Below are 22,058 nucleotides of genomic sequence, written 5' to 3'. Positions count from 1 at the left end.
ATGCCTGTTGAAACACGCTCAATCCGAGACAGTGGTGTGGTGGGTCGCTTTCCATCTGTCACCCTCGGCTTAGATGACGATAAAGAGGAAGAACAACCCGAGGAAAACAACGTCCAGACAGAGAACGCATGTCGGCAGTGGCTGCGGAAGGTCTGTCCATGCTGCTGTCCAAAACGAAAGGACGATGACATCACTGACACTGTGGTCACAGGGATTGATGAGCCGGACAAGGAGGACGGGGGGGATGACGAGAAGCCCGTGACAGGCGACAGTGAGCTTGATGGTAACTGGCATCTCGGAGGGCTCACAATCATGTTATCACCAGAATAAATGCCAGGCCTACGATAACACTTCCCTCCCCATATCTTTGTTTTCGCAGAACTCCTCCTCGAAGTGCAAGCGATAGAGCTGATGAGAAGCAAATCAGGAGTGATCCGCACAGAGCATCACACAAATCTCTACCAGAGTGATAACTTTATTATCCGCAGAGGGCAGACTTTCCAGATGTGGATTACCCTGTCTCGACCGTTTGACTCCAGCACTGACAAACTTCACCTTGAGCTTAAAACAGGTTAGTTCCTGGCAGAAACTGGGCACTGCCACACCTCACCTCCTCAGTCAGTATCACATCATCATGGACATTAGGATAACATTATAAAGACAGATACTTTCAGAATGTAACAGGTCCAACAGGCCCCTTAAATTCAATCAAGCTGCACCAAATGTCACATACTCATAAGTAGGGTTGCAAAATTCCGGGAATATTCAAAGTTGGAAACTTTCCATGGGAATTAACGGGAATTAACGGGAATATACGGGAATATACGGGAATTAACAGGAATTAACGGGAATAACCGGGAATAAACTGGAAATGTTGTGGGTAATTTATACTAACTGTATTTACCTTGTCATATACAGACATAAATATAAACATTTTGTTTTGTCATAGGCTGATTTGAGCCCTGAGGAAACTTTGGGCACTTGACTATATGCTTCTGCATTGTTGTGTCATTCTTAACATAGGTCTTTGCACAGTATTTGCAAATGTACACAGCCTCTCCTTCTACATTGGATGGGCTGAAATGCCTCCACACATGAGATAGTGCACAGGGCATTGTTCTGTAGAATAAGATAAAAAAAAAGTTTGTAAAAAAACACTAATGCAATGCCAGAGATATAAATAGTTAGCCAAACAATTGGAATAGTCTGTAAAAATATTTTACAATTGATGGATAAATTAATGGAAATAGGCTAGATGAACAGATGAACAATCCTCAATAAGCATGCTAATTTTCCCGAGTAATATCATGGAAACTTACCTGACTAGTCCTGCACTCTACAGCAGGCCTCAATAGCCCTGCTGTAGAGTGAAGGATGCTGGGAATTATCTGTGCATGTGATGGAAGAATGCACAGTGGAGGGTTGAAATTCAACGTGCAGCGTGTGCTGCATTCCATACATCTTCAAAATAGAGTTTTGAATTATGTTTTTATTGCTCAGGGTTTAATTTGCATAGTTTTATTTTTTTCAAAATTCCCAAAATTCCCAAGCTTAATATTCCCGTGGAAAGTCCACCCCTTTGGAACCCTACTCATAAGTATCGTTTCACTTAATGGGCCTGATTTGAGTTTGACCGCATCACGCCACCAAGTGTCTCAGAAAAAAACCTGAACAAAACATAAAATATATAGATATAGATAAACAGCTTGGAGCGAAGAACAAAATAGATGAAGATTATATGGGAAACAGCCATATATTTGAATAATCATACAGTGTATGAACTTCCCACATGACTAGCATCTAATCGTGAGGCCTTGTGTGAAACTGAATGGGCACGATCAAGAGTGACAACAGCACATTCACATGCTTCCCTGACCCTTTAAGAAATCCTCTGCATAGCTGCACATGATAAGTGAGGGCTCCTCTGTCTGGGCAGTGATGGAGGAGGAATAGGTTCAGAGTTGGAACAAACGTTATGTGCCACCAATAAGTTTTTACTCTAATGCTCATGCCGCAAGCTGTTTAGAGGAGACAGATTGATTCAGTGAAATTGGGCAAGAGGTTTCGATGCAATTGCTATGGTAACCCGCTCTGGTTGCTATGCTCCAGGTAGAGTGTTTTATAGATGCCTCTGTCCTGAGCTAACTAAAAAAAAGTCAAATCTATACAGACAATTCACCGTCAACGCCGCCACCACCAACTGTCTGAGCCTCAGTCTGCCAGCTGTTCACTCTCTCTTCAATTCTGCCTCTTCTCCTCCCCTCCGTCCTTTTGTGTCGAGCGCTGTGAGGCAGAGGACCGGGCGATATAGATCCAACAATTACCGCCGTGTGCGATAAAAAGTCAAGCTTTTGGAGGATAATTACAATGTCTATTTGACATAAAAGCTAGACATTACATTATTTATAGGAATGAAAGTGTTACCCTATCTTTATTGCCTACTACTGAGGGGGGAAATGCATAGTTTAATATATGATTCTCAAAGTCGCAAAGATAAACCCTGCCTCCCTTTGCCTCTTTATGGTTTACTTTAGAGAGAAAGAAATGTTGTTTCAGATTGTGACGTGCACAATGTTATGTAATTACAAAAATAAGACCAATCATGAATAATCTTCAGCCATCTGTCATACCAGCAATTAGCAGAAGGACAATAGCAGCTGCAGATAATGAAAGCTTTTATGCTATTGAAAATCACGCCGCTGCTCTGTATGGTGAGTAAATCCTTTCAAAACAAACTGTCAAATAGGAAAGTGCTGTTTTTCTCCTCTCATGTCTCAGTTCAGACCTTGTTTTTCATTTGTACCGACATGGCTCTGAACTCAGTCCAAACAATGCTTTCTGAGAAGTAAGCCCCATGACATGAAACTAATCACAGCTTGATCAGTTTAACTGTTGCAGAGCGACTAATGTTAGGTTGCTTTAGGCGAAAGACCCTGATGTTGAGAGAAACAAAAACCTGACTCAAACACTCCGTTGACATTTGGGCTTTAAGGTGTTCAAGGAGAGTAGTCAAACATCTAGGAGCTAGGCTTGGCTAGGCAATGTGTCAAATTAAGATATTGATATCATACTTACATTTGTGGGCTAAATACACAGATAATTATACAGCCAGCAGCTAGCTTAGCATAACATAACTGGACACAGCTAGCCTTGCTCTGTACAAAGTAACCTACACTGTTAAAGCTCATGCAACATGTTTGTTTGATACGTATGAACACCAAAGGTAAAAAAAAGATACATTCAAACATGCATTGAACTCCAGATAATATCCTGAAATTATCCGGAGGGGCTGTATGTTAGAACGAAAATATCTGAGTTTGATGGTCCAGATAATTGCGGAGTTCCTCCTGCCGGTAAAAACTCCAGGTAATGTCCGAGTGAGCCCATGTGAGAACACAGCAGGAGAGTATCCGGGTGATTCCTTACGAGCTAGTTGGCATGTTAATGACGTTTCAAACAAGTGACAGACTTTTCCAAGGATCATGTCTGAAGGTGCTTGGTTTTATTGGAGGTTGTTTATTTCAGATTTCTTGGCCCGTACTAGGATGCGTCCTGGATGCAGCTAATATTTATCTTCTCATCTAAATCTCAGAAAGCATCATCCTCTGGGGACCATGAATACCTTCAGAAAATATTTAAGAATTAATATTATAAACAAATGCAGTAACAACACAGCTGCTTCACCCTCACCAGATGTCTCAGCCTGCTGCCCTTGAGTCTCCGGTGGATTTTTGTTTTTTTGGTCAGTGTAATCCAATGGCTTATTTGTTTCTCTTCACAATGGCCTTTTCTCTAAATTAAGGAGGGCAGGCTCTGGTTCAACTTGTCACACAAAATCAGCAGTCCGTCTATCAGAATGCATGGTGAAATTGTGACTTCTGTTATTTCTAAACACAACAACAAATAAAGACAAGGTCATACCCACAGAGGATAAATGCCAGGGTGGGTTGCAGTTATCCACATTCACTTAAAGGGCGACAAACGATTTGCCATTGTCTTCTGTCTCCTGGACAGGAGACAATGGCAATTTGTTTGAGACTTTTCTGACACAAATTGCTCAAAACAAAAGGTCTTTAACTTGCAGCCCTGACACTCGGCCTACAAGCTTATTGAAGAAATGTTTTCACTGTGTAGCATCTGAATATTCCACAGTAAATAGTTCTCTTGCGTTGCAATAACCCTGAAGACCATGGTTATGAAACATCTTTTAAATCTAGTTTCAATGGATCATTGGAGACCAGTGAAAAGGTTGTATTTCATTCAATTATTTGTGTGGTGCATCAACAATTTCACTCAGCTCTGCATTCTACATAGTTGACCAAAAGATAAATTTCAAGAAAAACATTGGTGTGATTATAAACTAAATTAAGGATAGGATAGATTTTAAAATCCCTTTACTTTCCTATAAAGCGTTAATGGGTCTCGACTCAGACCAAAGTAAATTTCTGATTTACTTGCATCAAAACCCCTCGGGTCATCTGGTCCATGTCCCAGAATCAAACAAGAGCAGGGTGAAGCCACTTTACATTTTTTAAAGATTCCTGAATATCTGAGATATGTAAACACTGTCAAGCTAATTTAGATCAAGACTTCAAAACACTCTGGTTTGCTGCGACTTAACAAAAATTGCATATTTGTCCTCTTGTCAAATTTTCCGGATTTTTTCTGTTTTATTGTGCTTTAATATAAGTTTAATGTCTTCTTATTGATTTATTTTAAATGTATTTCCATGCCTTTGTGAAACGCTTTGAATAGCTTCATCTCTAAAGGCTCATCTATTAAGAAACTTGTTTTACCTTGCCTTAGAGGGGAATGTTCAGTCGTTTAGCTGCTAAGCAACATTCTCATAATTTTGATACGTTTTGGAAAATTGTGAGTTTCATGAGTATAGAGTGTTTGGTAGTTTCTTTCACACATCCGGATTGTTCACGGCACACAGTGCAGGAACACTGAGGCTGAACTGCTGCCAAAGCAAAGATTCCATTTATAGTATGAGATCAGATGCTGTCATGACCTGTTTTGTGTGTGTGTGTGTGTGTGTGTGTGTGTGTGTGTGTGTGTGTGTGTGTGTGTGTGTGTGTGTTTGAACAGCTTGTCAGGACAGTACCCTCTGGATTCTTTGTATTTGGTTTCTGGTTCTTCAGACTTACATGACAGTGAAGGAGTGCAGCATGGCTTTAATGGAGGGGCTCTGAACTGTTGTGGAATATCAAAATACAGTGATTGAACTGTGAGGTGCTCTGCTTCTATTTGGGAAAATATTTCCACATGCTGCCTATTCTCGTGTGCTGTGTGTCATTAGTGTCTCCTCTCTCCTCCACAGGGCCACTGCCAACAGTGTCAAAGGGAACCCATGTCATCATCCCTTTGGTGGAAGGGTTAGAGGACGGTCGTTGGGAAGCAGCCATTGTAGAACAGGATGACAAGAGGATAAAACTGTCAGTAAATTCTCCACCCACAGCGGTCATTGGCCGGTATCAACTCACAGTGGAAACAACCAATTCACATGGCCAGGCCTTTTCCACACACAACCCTGCTAATGACATTTACATGTTGTTCAACCCCTGGTGTGAAGGTAAACAAATAAAAGAAGATATTTTTGAGCTTCAGATGGATCACTGAAAATCACTTAACAAAATTATATAATACACTTTATATGATCTACTAGGTATGATATACTAAATACTTAAAACAGAAAACATTAAAGGATAAAACATAAAAAACTTAGACATAAAATCATGTTGTATCGTGTTTATTTGATTCATACAAAAACAGAAGTAACTTAGTCGCCGCTATAGTTGACTCGAAACTGCCCAGAACAAAGGAATGGTCCAGTGAAATGTTGTTTTCACTCTTTAATTTAACATTCCAACAAAATATAACATGTTATTCAATTAGCTTAAGAGATGGTTGTAGGTAGATATGTTATTGCTGAATGCCAAGTTAATTGTTTCCTGCAGTTTTTTGTTTTTGTGCTAAGCTGAGATAACAAGCCTTATAATAAATGAGCATGAGCAGGACATGATATCAATCTTTCTAATTGTCTTAAAGATGGACTTGGTAAGTTGTTTCTGAAACATTTTTCTTATTGGTTGAAATCCTCTTCATGTCCTGATAGCCATCAATAGATTAATATGTCTGTGGCCCTCCTATGACTGTAATAAACACGACCAATCAGTTCATTCGGTCTGAATGAATGATGACCAACTCTAGCTTTAATCATTTCCTTTAATAAAATAAACCATTAAAAGGATTATGATATATAGTATATATAAAAAGCTTCATACTCAAGCAACATACTTGTCACTTTCACGTTCTTAACATTGACAATACTAGAACAGTTTTCACAATCACGTGTAGGAGGCAAATACAAGATGAAACAGCATAATAAGACATTAGCCTAATATCTACTTCATAACAATTTAATTACAGTACTCATAGCCACAGACAGACTAAAACAGTTACTTTGCATTGTGACCTGTATTATTTTACCTGGATTTATCACTGTGAAACTACAGGGACATAGTACTGGTAAAAGTTTTGCATCTGACAAAAAGTTCAGAATTTAGACATTTCCCCGACTGCTCAGAATGATATCCTGTTATTTCCATTTTAAAGCTGTTCTTGCTCTCTCTCTCTGTCAGATGACCCAGTGTTCATGGATTCTGAGAAGGAGAAACAGGAGTATGTCCTGAACCAAGACGGACATATCTACTATGGCACAGAGAATCAAATTGGAATGAGGACCTGGAACTATGGGCAGGTGAGTGAGCTGTGTTGTCTCCACAACTGAAGAGCAGGGACTGACTTCCTTTACTCACCTATGCCATGTGTTTGTCTCTCTGTTTTGGGTTCAGTTTGACGATGGGATCCTTGCTGCCTGCCTTTACGTCCTGGAAAAGAGTGGAACGCCTCCATCTGGCTGGGGAGACCCGGTTAATGTTGTGCGGATTATATCAGCCATGGTGAGACTGCGCCGATTCCTTATTCATATACACTTGATCTGTAAAAACCGTAGCAAATAAGCAAAGTAGATCCACAACTAAAAGTCCCTACATGCAAACAGCTCAATGTGGTCAGACCATAGACTGTATATGAAGATGGACGACATGACTGGTCTCCCAAAAATGATCCAAAGCATCCTGATTGCCCCTAAGTGGCTGGCTGCAGTCTAGATCATAAACCCGTGGGTCATGGGTATGTTGGTACAGATTGAAATATCTCAATAACTATGGGATGGATTGGCAAGAACAGACCTTCATGACTCATGGAGTATGAAACCCCATTCATTTTGCTCTTCTTAGTTTCCTCTATTTCCGCAGAAAGGTCCACCTTTCTCTCTGTGCAATGTCTCTGTATCACTGTAGAGGATGAATTTTGAATTGAATTGATCCTCAGACCTTTTCTAGTAACACCAGCTTTCACTAATCCTGTTAAATATCTCAACATCACACACTAAACTTCTGTTACTTTTTTCGTGTTCCTATCAGAAAATAACTTATAGTATTTTGTTGGCGTCTGTTTGCAGACACTGAAGCCCGTTGTTTGTGTAAATAGAGAGTTGCTGAGTATCTACACAAATGGAGCTGTTGTTTATTGATCCATTCTGAGCACTAGACTTGGATATAAGATTTAAAAAAAACTAAAATCTTTATTTATCCAGATTAACTCCCTTGATGACCGTGGTGTCTTGGAGGGAAACTGGTCAGGAGACTATACAGGTGGGAACAGTCCGACGGTGTGGAGTGGAAGTGTGGAGATCCTGAAGGAATACCAGACCAGCAGCGGAACTCCCGTTAAGTTTGGCCAGTGCTGGGTGTTTGCTGGCGTATTCACTACAGGTGAGCTCATTGTCTGGACTTTGATTTTCTTATCATGGGTTAGTCTGACACGTGTTTGACCCTTGTTGTCTTATCACTTAGTGTTACGGTGTTTGGGCATCCCCAGTCGAACTGTGACCAACTACAACTCAGCTCACGACACAGACGTCTCCTTGACGACAGACGTATACTTGGATGAGAACCTGGACCCTTTAGCTCACCTGAATGCCGACTCCATCTGGTGTGTTCTGCCATTGCTACACATGACGAACGTTTACTCAGCATGACACACACAACACTCTGCAAGGTTTCTGCAGGTTTAACATTGTAGATTTTACTTCACTCTTTTAAGAGTTTTTTACTATGAAGAGTGAAATTGAAGGCGATAGTTATGAAGTAATATCCCTCCAATCCTAGGATTACTTACACTTCACCTAATGCAAAGATAAAGTAGCCCTTTGAAATGCTTCATTTTCTCACACACTACAGACATAGCCAGAAAGGATTCCCTAGTCTTTCTCACAGCCAAACTGAGAAATATCCTATCAGTCATCAGGTCCACATTAGTCTTGTTTGTAGTTTTGTTACTGCATGCTAATATCTGTATCATTGAGAAAAAACTACACACACACAGACATTACAAACGGCAAAACATTTCTATTACATGAATTTTAAAGCACAACGAAATTAGTGTTAAATGAAAGATAATTAAGCCTAAAAGAGGCCTAAAAAGTCTGATTATGATATTTTAGACAATTTAGGACTCTGCAGAAACCCTGCTCTGGTTTATCTAGACTTACCTTCAGTTATTTTCCTAAAGGAACTTCCATGTGTGGAACGACTGCTGGATGGCTCGTCCAGACTTGCCTCTGGGCAACGGAGGCTGGCAAGCTGTCGACTCCACGCCTCAGGAGACCAGCCAAGGCACCTTCCGCTGCGGCCCCGCTTCTCTCACTGCTGTGCGCAATGGTCAGGTCTACCTCAAACATGACTGTCCGTTTGTGTTTGCTGAGGTTTGTGGAATATAAAATGTATCTTTAACCAGCACTTCAGAAATTCTGTACTACACTTTCATTAAAAATGAATGCAAAAGAATCAAATATTTTAAAACAGAGTTATTCGTCAGATACAAGACCTGTAATGAGCCACTAGACATGAGGTCTACTAATGTTACTAATATTCTTGATTTGTACACTCTGCGTGTACCGTCTACTAATAATGAGCCATATGGTAGACATCAGAAGATGCCTGACAGTTTTCCATCTGTTATCTAATTATCTCTGTGTTGCTCCCCTCTGTGCACCTTCAGGTAAACAGTGATAAGATCTACTGGCAAAGGAACATCGATGGGACCTTCACTCAAATCTACAGTGAGAAAAAGGCTGTGGGCCACAAGATCAGCACCAAGGCCGTTGGTTCTGATGAACGCAGTGACATCACACACCTTTACAAGCATCCAGAGGGTATCATCCAACACAAATGCACACATTCAAATGTTGTAGTAGCTTGACATGTTCATACTTCATTGCTTTTTGAATCAACTTTTGGTCATTCTCAGGCACAGAGGCGGAACGCATTGCTGTGGAAACTGCCAGTCGCTACGGCTCCAAGGCCCTGGCCTACTCCTCTCCCACAGCAGAGGACGTCTCTATAGAAGTCACCATGGATGGTGAAGGCCCTAAAATGGGGGGAGATGCAGAGCTTAGCATCACGTTGCGAAACAATAGCTCAGAGCAGCGGACGATCCTCCTGCACGGCCAGGTGGCAGTCATGTACTACACCGGCGTCCACAAGGCCACGATCAGGAAGGACGTTACAGAAATAGATGTGCTGCCCAATGAGGGTGAGTGGACGGGTTTCGGTGGCTTTCAGGAAGAACATGGATGTTGTGGCATTAAAGGCTAAAGAGTTCTAAAAACTGTTAATATGTGATTGTATTTACACAGTAGAATTCTTCAAATGTAAAAAACATTGAATCCCTCCATACTGCTCCTGTGATGTCATCCAAGTGTCTGGAAGCCCAGATATTCAAATGTGACTCAAAATAAGGTCATTTACAGCATGTTATAGTCGAAATGTCAGTTGTGATCCACACGTGAACGCAGCTCAAAGAGCATATCAGAGGACATTTAGGCTTAAAACACGATGTAAATGACGCTATCTCGAGTCGAATGTGAATGTTGGGGCTTGCAGACATTTGGATGACACCACCGGAGCAGTATGGAGGCATTTTATATATATTTTCTGTTGTTTTTATACGTTTGATGAAGTGGAAGAGGAAAAATACATTTTGAAAATTCAGAAAAGTACATATACATGTATCATTGCAACATCACTTCAACAATCAACACAATTATTTCCTTCCTGTTTACAGTGAATGTTTTGGAGTGGTCCCTGGAGTACAAAGACTACAAGGACCAGCTGATAGACCAGGCCGCCCTGATGCTGACGCTGTCTGGCCGAGTCAAAGAAACACAGCAGGTCCTGGCCACTCAGTTCAGTTTTCGGCTCAGGACTCCAAACCTCATCATAAAGGTCGGCAAATCAGCTGAACAGGAACCAATTTCCGGTAAAATGACCAAAAATGTCATTTCAAGCCTGACAGTGTTTTCTCTCTGTGTTTTGTTTCCCCTCAGCCGGTAGGGAAGGCTGTGGTAGGGGAGAAGATGGCAGTGACCATTTCATTTACAAACCCACTGCCACAGGTGCTGAAAGCAGTGAAATTCCACCTCGAAGGACAGGGCCTCCTAACTGCTCGGAAGGTTATTTACGGGTGAGGATAAAAATGCACCTTACATTGTTGCTCATTCCCCCAATACCTCGTCTGTCTTTCTTTTTTGTGACTGCCGCTGTCATTTCCTGTCCTACCCTCAGGGATATTGGCAGCCATGCCTCCGTGTCGCTCACCGAGCACTTCGTCCCCACCCTGCCCGGGCCGAGGAAATTACTGGCTTCGTTGGACTGCAGGCAGCTCACTCAGGTTCACGGTGTGACAGTTATCACCGTGGAGTAAAACAGCAATGCTGCTCTATAACGACTTAAAAATCATTGTGGCATTTGTGGGATTTTATCTCAGAAGAGACAGAAGCTCTTATATTATGTGAAGCCCAGTATTAGCCCACATCAACTTGTTTGACATTATAATGTGGACGATCCTGTGACACTGTACTACACTGTGCATGTGCATAAGGGGCACAGTTGCACAGCATGGCAGCTTAAAAGAAAGAAAAACACTGCCTTTATTTTTAGGTCAATTGTTTTATTTATATATATACCATATATTTATTTTGTTTACATTGCCATGTGTGACAGAAGGACAATTTTTTTCTAAATATCCAAATACGGCTGCGAATGTCTGTGCACTATTAAAATGCAAACAATTACAAATGGATCCTAGAGTCAGGTGACTTATTGATCTAAAAAGTTTTTTATTAATTTCCCTGCACCGTTGAATAAGTAGTTTCCAAGGAATCGACAGTGGTTGCGCTGCCATGTTAGAGGGTGAACAGTGAAATATAAGAGTGATTCCCAGTTAAATTGGCCAATTTCTGTGTGGTTGTAAGTAATACGTAGTTTGAACGTTGTAGTGAGTTCAGTCAGATACCAGGACAAAGAGACGAGCATGTTGACTATAAACCTCAGGGCAGAGTGGTTGCAGATGCAAAAGAGGAATAACTTAAAGCTAAAGCAGTACAGCAACCACATATGATCACTTTGTTAAAGGTTCTGTGTGTGAAATTGAGTGGCATCTGTGGTGAGGTTGCAGAATTTCACCAACTGAACACCCCTCTCCTCCCCTTCCCCTTGTGGTCGTCAGGTAACATAGAAATTTGAAAGGCCGTATAGAGAAAATGTCCCTTTGGCCATTCTGGGCTTCTGTAGAAACATGGCAGTGCAACGTGGAAGAGGATCTGCTCTAGATGTAGATATGAAGGGCTCATTCTTTGTTGAGAAATTTGTGATAAATCTGAAATGAGCAGGTAATATATTAAGAAAAACGAGTAATGCAAAAACAAACTAACTAAAAATTAAGGATATAACAATTAATAAAAAAGTATATTCGCTTACCTGCAACCCCTCATCGCAATACACCTCTGCAAGGACACCTCAAACTATACAAATTTGAAAAGAAAGTATGGGGAAATCTGGTCTTTGTTTTTAGCTTTTTTGTTGTTGTTTTTGTTTTTTCTCATTACATTTTTTCTTTCCTTCACGTAGGCTATTTATTTAGGATTTTATTACCTGGCTCCACACATGTGCGCACATACACACACACACACACACACACACACACACACACACACACACACACACACACACACACACACATACACAAACTCTTGTTTATTTCATGTTGCTGTCACTTTGTATATGTAATCTCATGTTTCCCCCTTAGGTTAATTGTACCAGCCAATTTTGTAAGGTCTGTCTTGGCATTTCTCTCCTGTATGTAACATTTCATCAAATGCAAAGGGAAATAAAATCCCAAACGTAAGCAGCAACAAATTGAATGAAACTAGGCAAGTAAACCAAGGTGGCATGAGATTCTGGCCTTTGTCTGAGGGAGCGCCCACAGTCTCTGCAGTAAACCATTGCTTTTTAAAGAGGAAAAACAGTCAGACACAAATTAACGACTGTCCTGGAGTTGTCTCATTCATCCAAAATGGGAGAAAGGGTTGTTTCTTTTGCCCCCAGCCATTCTGCCTCTGCTGCCACCAATAGGTCACTGACAGGTCAAAAGAACTAGTATTTTCATGAAGCCTCCATTCAGTCATTACATGTTTTATTTAAGACTGCTGCATTGCAAGTAGCGGCAAAGAGCCAAAGACATTTGTTTAGACACAGTGATGCTGTTGGAGTTTCAGTCACACAATGTTTCTGTTTCATCTGGTTTAAAACACAGACATACAGACACATGATTGTGTTGGTGTATATTCGTGCGAAAGTGAGATGGTAATCAGTCCATCTAACCACATGACTTGCATAGATGTTCACAACATCGGCCACTCCACCTCCAGTACAGTGTGCTACTGTGTACATTAATTGCAGTGAGATGATGTCAACATTTGAATTCAGAGTAAATTACAAAAGTTTTAATGAAATGCAATGTGCTTTATGGATCCACACCAGAAACTGCTGTGTTGAGCAGTAGTTGAGTAGTTTCTGACACTCCTGAGCGGAGGTGTCACACACTGCTCATGTGGTCGTGTTAAATGATGTGAAGAGTTTGACTTTGGGGTTTTCCATAATGAAGCTCCATTTGAACTGTTGTTTCTGAAACTTAAAGCAGCCCAGTTTTGATGTAATACAAAAAGCTGATGAGAGATGGCTCCCACTGAGCTCAGATGAAGAGTGCTTGCTCTGATTGAATCAGTTTTATGGGGGGGGATCACATTAGCTCCACAGTTAGATGTCAAAGCTCCTAATGATTTTTTTGAAAATAGTTTCTAACCATTTTTTTAATGAAAATATATCAAACCAATATCCAGAGCTTCTTTCAATTACTTTGTTATGTTGCTTCATCTGTTTGTCATCTGTTTTCATCTTTTTGTCTTTGTCCATCAAATCTACATGAAGTGCTCCTGTCCTGCTTATAGTCTTTTTTTTTATAAAAACAAGACAATTATTAACAATACTATCATTGATGATGTCTGGCTTTGAATCAAAGTTAAATAGCTAACAGTATTCAATGAATGACTTAATTGTGCACCTGACGTGTGTGCATGGATGTTGGACAAATAATTGGACCCTATGTAATAATTTGGGTTTCCTGATTTAGAAAAATCATCGATTCGCCAGTGGCACAATGAGATGTATACACAACCCAAAGATATTCAATTTACGACATAAAACAAAGACAATAAATCCAGGAACTTAGGTCATTACTAAAGAGACTATATACATATATATATATATATTAAGGTGCTCTGCAAAAACATCATGCATGCATCTATTAGTGTGTCCCAGATTGTGTGCAGATCTCCTGGGACGGGACGACACAGACTGCATATGAAAAGAAAGATTGCTTGTACTTTGATCAGGTCTGATTTTCATCTTGCCCACTGGCTTATCTTTATGTGTGATGTTTTTCAGGAGTAATACATCAATTTAGTCATGACATTGTTATTTGTTCTGAGTCTATCAGTGGCACTTTGTTTGGCAAATTCCCTCCAAATTATCTTCTTTATTGAACTTCAGCAAAGACTGTTAAACTTGAACCTCTGTGGTGTCTGTACTGTGGTGTCTGTACATCACTGACTGCACAGGGGATTTCAAGTGAAGCTGGAGTCAGAGTCATATGCATTAGATTAAATAGATTGGGTCAGTGTTTTTAAGGAGCCTGATGTCTTTCCTGTGGCTCTGTATCCAACACCCATGGAGTCACTGAAAGGTTTTATCGTTTGGGCTGTAGATATAATTTTTTGTCAAGCCTGTTATTTTGTCATATCAAGCCAGTGTTGCTTTTCTACAACTGTTCACACCCTCAGGCATCATATTTACAAGATCACATGAAAGAAGAGATATTTATCTCACCTCAGTGACTCTTACATAGACAAGCAGAGTAGCAGGCAGTAACCATAGGTTTTGTAAGTCTAATAAATATGAAATACCAAGGTGGTGTTATTATTATTGAGAGGTGGCCCAGTGCATCTGAACCCAGTGTTACTGAGGTGGATCAGTGTGTGTTGTCCTCTGGGTTGAACGATTGAAGGAGTGATTAAATGAGGGAATTACACGGAAACCTATCATCCTGTTGTCATAGGGTTACGGTTATTATTGATAATTGAGAGCAGTTGTTGATGATGGACCAGAATGTGTGAGAGTGATTTAAACCTAAATAACAGAGAACACACAATCCTAAAACATGATTGAAGTGAAACAATGCAGACATTAAACCAAATTTTGTCACCTCCTAACATAACTTGATTTCTGAGCTGTAGTGTGGACATCAACTTTTTATATTTTGTGGACTTTAACCTTTTATATTTTGTTGACTTTAACCTTTTATATTTTGAGGCGTTGACACCTCTAAAGGCCACCGGAAACAAAATAATATGTATAATGCACCAGCAACCTAGGAGAGTCTTCCAGACTCATTTGTTTGTCGTCACAACAAATACATTTGCATTGACTGACACATCAGCAACTTCTAAGGAAAGTAGACCAAGAAGACTTCAAAGACCAAACTGAGTTAGAGCGTCACCAGCCTGTCTCGCTCTTACTGTTGCATCATTTCCTACTTCCAGCTTCTGCACTTACTGCAGTTTATTCACCCATACAGCTTGCACGTTAGCTTCATCACTGGCCCGCAATGAATCCTGGGATAGGTAGAACAGAGAGGGATCCGCCCGTTGGATCCTTCATTGTTTAGGAATGGAAGCATAGGATTTGTCAGCCGTGTTTGAAGTAGCCTTTAAAATGGTACAAGCTAATCCGCTCTGACACCATTGATCTACAAATGCAGCGGAAGGAGGATGTGACCCCTAAATTGGGACACAGCTACGGTGCCGCTCGTAGACAACATGGTTATAAGACACTGATGCACACTCAAGATGCACAGTACGATCTGCAAGTGTCTTACACTTTATATAAATATGTACATAAGCTGGTTTGAGTCTGAATTTTCAATATGTGTTTCAAAATAAAAAAATCATGCCTCTAAAGTATAATACATTTATGCACATTTAAACGCCACTTAAATAAATGACAAGTTTAGCTTCCCCATCCTCTGCATATATAACATGAAATATTTGCATTAGAGGCAGTGACTGCAATTTGCATGAGCCTTTGTAATTTGTCTCTTTCTTCTAGTGATGGATACATCCAGTGACACTTTGTGGTTTAATACCACACTATGATGCCTCAGTCAGTCTCGGAGCACTGACTACAGTGACATTTTCACAACAGAATATGCCGGGAAAAAAAGGTCAAACTGATATTGTAATAGTTTCCTGGGCTCATACAAGAAGTCTGATTCAATTCAGGTTCAGGCCAACATAAATCTGGAGACACATATTGTTTTTGTCCTCAGCCTGATGTTGTTTGTGCCAGAACTCGGCAGTTGAACCCCTGTCAATAATGCAATATGTTCTTCACTGATAAAATTAAATGTTAGCACACACAGCCAAACAGCAACAGTTATGCTTCGATTAGCTGGCTCAGGAATCAATACAGCCCATTCAAGGATGGTGGTTTTCTTCTTCACGCTATTCTAAACAGGTGTTTATTAACAGTGTTGTCCTTGGAAGACCACCTGCTCCGGGAACCAAAGCTTGTGGCGGATGTTGTATTAAAATTCATGTTTGCTCAGCACGCTTAGCTGGTTCCTTCATTTCAATTAGAGCTCATCTCGGAGCAGAGATTTTCTCTCCACAGGCCGAGCCGTGCACTTGACGTACTGTGCTCGCCCTGTCACCTCATACTAAGCAACGAGAAGCTGCAGTGGGTTGTGTTGTAGCGAAGCAGGGGTGTTCTGTATTAATTATGTTTTCTGTTGCACTCCTTCAGGTGTTGCTCCTGCTTCGCGGACAGGAGGCACTTTTTTCTGCAGCGGTTACACGATGACAGCACAGGATATGTTTTTAGGGGTCAAGGCTGTCAGAGCTGCAATACAAAGATGCCCCAAGCTACTGTTTGGCTGTGTGATACATGTTAGAATTCTGCCCGATATGAGGTCCCTGCAGATAACATGTGAAAAGACTGGATCCAGGGTGCACATGTATCAAAGCACTGTTCAGCTGTTTCATCTCAGGAAGACGTGATCTCTGCAGGCTGATGTAAACTTTGCAGACATAAAATGGCTCTGTCAGCATGTCACATCTCACATCATCCTGTAAAATAAAGATAAAAAACTTACTGAATAACTGTGCCCTTGAAGATCAGAATAGTCGCATTGGGAGATCTAAATATTTAATTCCCTGACTGGTGTACAGTGAAGAAAGAGACTGCAGCCTCGAATCATGCCACTAGTAGAGAAAAGAACACACACACACACACACACAAACATAAAACACATACATACACACACACACACATACATACACAAATCAGATATTACAATGAATTAGAGACTTATTCTAACTTTAACGATTGAGTAATAACTGAACCACACAAACACAGGTTTGCGCAAATCATCTTATTGGGACATTGCATTGAATTTCATTCATTTAGGAAAGCCTAAATAAACTCCTTAATCTTAACCTTAACTATGACCAATTCACATCTTACCTCTTACATTATCCAGGAGCTCAGAAATTATGTTTTGTCTCATTAGGACTAAGCTTTGGTCCCTCTGAGATCTACAGGTCCTGACAAGGTCAGTATTTATGCTGGAAAAGGTCCCACAGAGAAAATAAAAATGAGTATGAGAACTCTCTTTCTCACACACAAACACAGACTGCAGACAGCTGCCAATGTGGTCTGAGCACAGATGTCAGTTTATAATGATTCTGAACAAGCTGTGAAACAACACTTCAGGCTCAGAGTTTCTCATCTGACTGAAAAACAACAAACATGAGGAATGCTTCAATATGTCGGAGGTTAAGAGCACTTAAGTATAAAATACAATGCTTCCCTCCTGGTACTTTATTTATAGAAAAAATTACTTTAATAATAATAATGATAATCTTTATTTATAGAGCACATCAAAACATAGTAACAAAGTGCTTCATAAATCAAAGCAATCACATAAAACACAAAGATGAAAGAAACAATAAAATTGAGTAAGAAACAGTAATAGTCAGTTCATGTAGTGCCTTGTAGGTAACTAAAAGCATCTTAAAATCATTTTTAAAACATACTAGTAGCCAGTGTAAAGAGGCTTAAACCAGGGTGATATGTTCAAACCTGTTAGTTCTGGTTAAAAGCCTAGCAGCTGAGTTCTGTAAAGTAGCAGCTATTGTTTTGGTATTCAAGCTTGTAAAAAGACTGTTGCTGTAAACCAGGCATGATGACATAAAAGAGTGTAAAATCATTTCAGTAATGTTTAATGTTATTAAATGTTATGCATCAAGTAATAGTGTCTCATAATGCAAAGTCGTTGGAAGTGATGAAACCACAGACATTTATTGTGGAAATCTGAGGTTGCCCTCGGCTTTACAGAGCTTTATGGTGAGCAGATCACTATTAAGGTGTCCAACTCGCAACATTAAAGTCTTGGTTTCCTCTACCTGCTCAGCACCAAACAGCACGTAGACACAATTAGTGACAACCTGGTGAACATGGAGCAATTCCCAGCTGAGGAGCCGGATCTATTACAAGGAGTTTGAGACCAATAACCGAGTGAACACTGGACTGAACCTGCACCAGATGGTACATGGCTCTAAATGAATGTTGCTCTGTAACTTCTGGATGTGTAAATCAAACTGTTTGCCAACAAACACAGGTCCTTTTAATTTACTAGAGAGCAGAGGAAACAAGCTGTAAACACAACACTGACATAAGTTGAATGTGTTGGCAAACAGTCAGATACATCCAGCAGTCACGTAGCAGTGAGTTTAAAGGTTCAGTGTGTAAACTTTAGGTGAAGGGGATCTATGGACAGAAATTTAAATATATAATAATCATAGTGATGTTTTCAAGTTTGTGTTTTATCTAAATTGTAAGAACTGTTGTTTTCTTTACCCTAGAATGAGCCCTTTATATTTCATTTCATTTAGTTTAGCTGATGCTTTTATCCAAAGCGACTTACAATAGGTGCATTCATCCATGAGGGTACAAACCCAGAACAACAACAATAAGCTATTGAAATTGAAACTTTATATTTATATTTGGAGAGGGTCCTCTCTACAAAGGCCGCCATGTATTTTTACAGTAGCCCAGTCAGGACAAAGTAAACACCCTTTGAGTTTTAACGACAACTGAAGGCACAGGTTCTGTGTCATGTTTGGAAGGGGAGGGTGAAGTGAGGGGTGCTCAGCTGCAATATGCAACCTCACCACTAGATATCACTAAATTCTACCCACTGAACCTTTAAGTAAACTGCAAAGCATCATTGAGCTGAAGTTGAACTTGTGGATAATTCTCTGTGGATTCATCACTATGATCAAACCTTTCGAAAAAAGTGATCATGTAATCAGTTGTTAATTGGTTGACACTATAAAATAATCTTTTCTTCATGTCATCAGTGCATTACTCTTTGCTGCACTAAAAATAACAACACAAATAAACTGTGTGCCATTTTATTTTCATTTGATGATGTATTCATGCAGATGCTTCATTCATCAGTCAACGTAAATGCAGATTTAAAAAACACTTATAAGGCCACTGAGAAAATACATCAATGCTTCGTGCTCAGATGAAACGTGACAATCAGAAGGCTGCATGGGTCGTGATTTTGATCCTGTTGTGTTTGCAGGCGGAGCAGGTGTGTCCTCCTCCTCAGTGTCTGTCTCCTCAGAACAGATGCCAGGTAGTGGGAAGAGAAGTGCCTCAACAACCTTAATGGCATCAGCGTATTCATGCCAGCCAGATTACTTTTCTGTCCACTCAACATGGGTGAGCCGTCTATTTGTTTTGTTTTTTCTGTCACTGCTCAATTCTGTTTGGTGAATTAGCATATACAACAAGGTCAAATGTAATCAGGCTAAATGGAAAAGTTTGTCTTGACAGCGTCTCGGCGAGTGAGAAGTGACAGATGAGTGAAACAAGTGAATGTAGGGCACAGACACATCCTTCTGAGTTCTGAGTCCTGAGCTCACCTCTGGATTGGGAACATCAGAGAGAATGATGCAGTTACTGGCATGACTTTTTGTAATACATTTTCACGATCTTCATATCATTATTATTTTTTGTTGTTGTGGTCTCAAAATGTCTTGGGGTAAGAGACCTTGGACACTCTTGTGTCCACACTCATATCATGTTTACGAGTGAGCGCTGCAGTAGTGGTTTTATATTATTACACAGAGTTAGTTGCTTATACAACATAATCACATGTCAATGTCCAACTTTAGTAGTTCATCAAAACCCCGGCTGTGATACTGTGACGTTTGCTAAAGCTTCAGAATGACCTAGTTTTACTCTTTCAGGTGAACTTTGAATTTAATTATTGAGGACAAAGGTTGTCAGACACAGAACTATGGAACAAACAAAATCATTATATACCTGGATACTAATCAAAATAAGCAAACATTTAAGGTGATCTATTTTTGAATCCAGGCATTTTAAAATTGCTGTCCTCTATGTTTCTCCTAGTTGAGAGATCAGCACTGACTACAAACTGACTAGTACTGGTCTCTACACAGTGTAAAGCTGGGACACAGGAGAGAGCAGCAGGCAGTAATGAGGTGGAACCGGAGGCTCACCCTGCACCAACAGGTTATCAAATCAACATGTCAGATCTCCATGTTCTCTGTCTGAGTAAAAGAAACACAAATGGCAAATCAATAGAACATCAGTTTGTTCTGCAGATGCCAGTTTCACAAAGTCTTATTTGTTCTTGAATGAGCAGGCTCTGGGAAAATGAAATATTAATGCCACACACATCAGCAGTTTATGTTATAGCTTTGGCTTTGTTTAGTCACTGCTTGGCTGATCACACTCATTACTTTACTGTTTGTGTATCCGTGCCCACGGGCAGTTAAGTCCAAATTTAGAAACAGGATCCCTCTGAAACACAGAGCAGGGAGCATTAGGAGCACTACATTAATGGATCACATTGCTTGAGCTCTCAAATCAAAACTCCCGTTGAACCTGATCCATCGTAAATTGTGCTCCATTCAGGAAAAATTACTTTCAGTGAAGAGCGGAGCCAGGTGTCGCACCTGGTTGGGAGATAAAAGTGGCAGAACTCATTTTGTAAGTACTTAGTATGATGGTTCTGCTGATGGTAATGTCTTGGTGAACTTACAACCTAATGGTTCCAGAAGTAAGGGTCAGGACCCCCCGAGGGGGTTACGTGATATGGTAGGCACAGAAAGGTTTCAAAAAAACTGTTACACACTTTAAACACCTCACCCACCCCTCCATCTGCACAGTCCTGAGTAGATAATGAGTGGATCAAATATTTTTGGTGAACTATCCCTTGAAGATTCACGTGATAATTCTCTGTAACTCTGCTTCATTTTCATATAATATCATGGAAACAAGAAAAGTAACCCATCATATGTTGTGGTAATAGTATGTGAACTGAGGTCTGTGCTGGTAAACAATATTTGATGAGATTGACTTTCCACCGATGTCACAGAAAAGACAAGTGGGATGTTTCCTGTCTGTGTCCTCTCAATGGACGTCACTCAGTCTAACATCACCTCACTAATAACAGCAGAGGAAAACAAACCCTGTGCCTGGGAAACTGTCCTGACATTAAACTGTTTACTCAGAAATCTAAAAGGCAAACCTAGAGTAGAAACGCCAAGTATGAGAAATAGACAATTTTACTTCGACAAGGACAAGATGTTGTTGCCCTAATTCGAGAAAAGTGATTTTCAGCAATTTGACTAATTAGACAAAAACAAAAAATACAAAATTGCTTATATTTAAGACTGTCTAGTTGGGAAAATATTCTACAATGCATTTCAATTCTTTTGTTTTGTGTAAATGACTTTTATCACCTTGGAAACATGTGTCGTCTTGTCGAGGGAGCAGCATTTATACTCCAGTTTTTGCCTCTCTATAAAAACAATCTTCTCTTTGACACAAGGATCTCATCTGTGTTTTCTGCTCAACAGAAATTTGGGTCCGTAACAATTATTAACTGTCACTGCATCCCAGGGCAATCCAAATATGAACCAGAAGGATGTGAACTGCTTCCAATTTCCGTTTAGAAAGGCTGCGAATATTGGTTGTCAGGCGTCCCACAGCGCTCACAAACAGTGTCAATACACTGCTGAGCATTTTGTTTTCTATTTGCAAGTCCACCTGCGTCTCTGCCCAGGTCACTTACACCCGGTCTATTCATCTCATCCTCAGCTAACCTTTTCCGAAATGCCTTCAAATGGACTTTTTGGGGGGAGAGGGAGGGTGACACTTGAGCTCCTCAACTGAGAAGTCCATTTTCCATTTGTGTCTCATTTGTCTTACATTTTTTGGAACTGTTTAGGAAAATTATTTTCGGTAGTGAATCAACACCCACAATAACTGCTACATTTAAACCATCGTTATTAAATTGGGTCAGTGGCAGAGCAATACCACCAAATAGACAAAGAAATCAAATTTTTATTCTAAATTTAATCTCAAGAGTTCCTGGAGAGAGAACTGAAAGATGGCTGGAAAGAAAAAATGTCATTCTCTAGATTGTGT

General features: G+C 40.2%; 1 protein-coding gene across 1 annotated transcript; it reads left to right on the top strand.

Annotated features, from left to right (window-relative positions):
* LOC133010893 (protein-glutamine gamma-glutamyltransferase K-like) lies at positions 1–10,833 on the top strand. The gene is made up of 13 exons (XM_061078546.1): positions 1–283; positions 380–571; positions 5,324–5,575; positions 6,645–6,763; positions 6,858–6,965; positions 7,664–7,841; positions 7,923–8,061; positions 8,641–8,833; positions 9,130–9,283; positions 9,379–9,663; positions 10,195–10,355; positions 10,457–10,593; positions 10,695–10,833. The coding sequence occupies exons 1-13, from the start codon at positions 1–3 to the stop codon at positions 10,831–10,833; spliced, it is 2,340 nt and encodes a 779-aa protein (XP_060934529.1).
* The last annotated feature ends 11,225 nt before the right edge of the window (positions 10,834–22,058 follow it).

Source organism: Limanda limanda, chromosome 9, assembly GCF_963576545.1.
Source record: "Limanda limanda chromosome 9, fLimLim1.1, whole genome shotgun sequence".
Taxonomy (NCBI): Eukaryota; Metazoa; Chordata; class Actinopteri; order Pleuronectiformes; family Pleuronectidae; genus Limanda; species Limanda limanda.
This window is presented reverse-complemented; position numbering and strand designations above follow the sequence as displayed.

What these genes read in the sequence shown, in the direction of transcription:
- LOC133010893 (XM_061078546.1), top strand. Translation starts at nt 1, where the DNA reads ATGCCTGTTGAAACACGCTCAATCCGAGACAGTGGTGTGGTGGGTCGC. An exon ending in AGGCGACAGTGAGCTTGATG is followed by an intron (nt 284 to 379) that starts GTAACTGGCATC and finishes TTGTTTTCGCAG; the next exon opens with AACTCCTCCTCGAAGTGCAA. An exon ending in TGCTGGCGTATTCACTACAG is followed by an intron (nt 7,842 to 7,922) that starts GTGAGCTCATTG and finishes CTTATCACTTAG; the next exon opens with TGTTACGGTGTTTGGGCATC.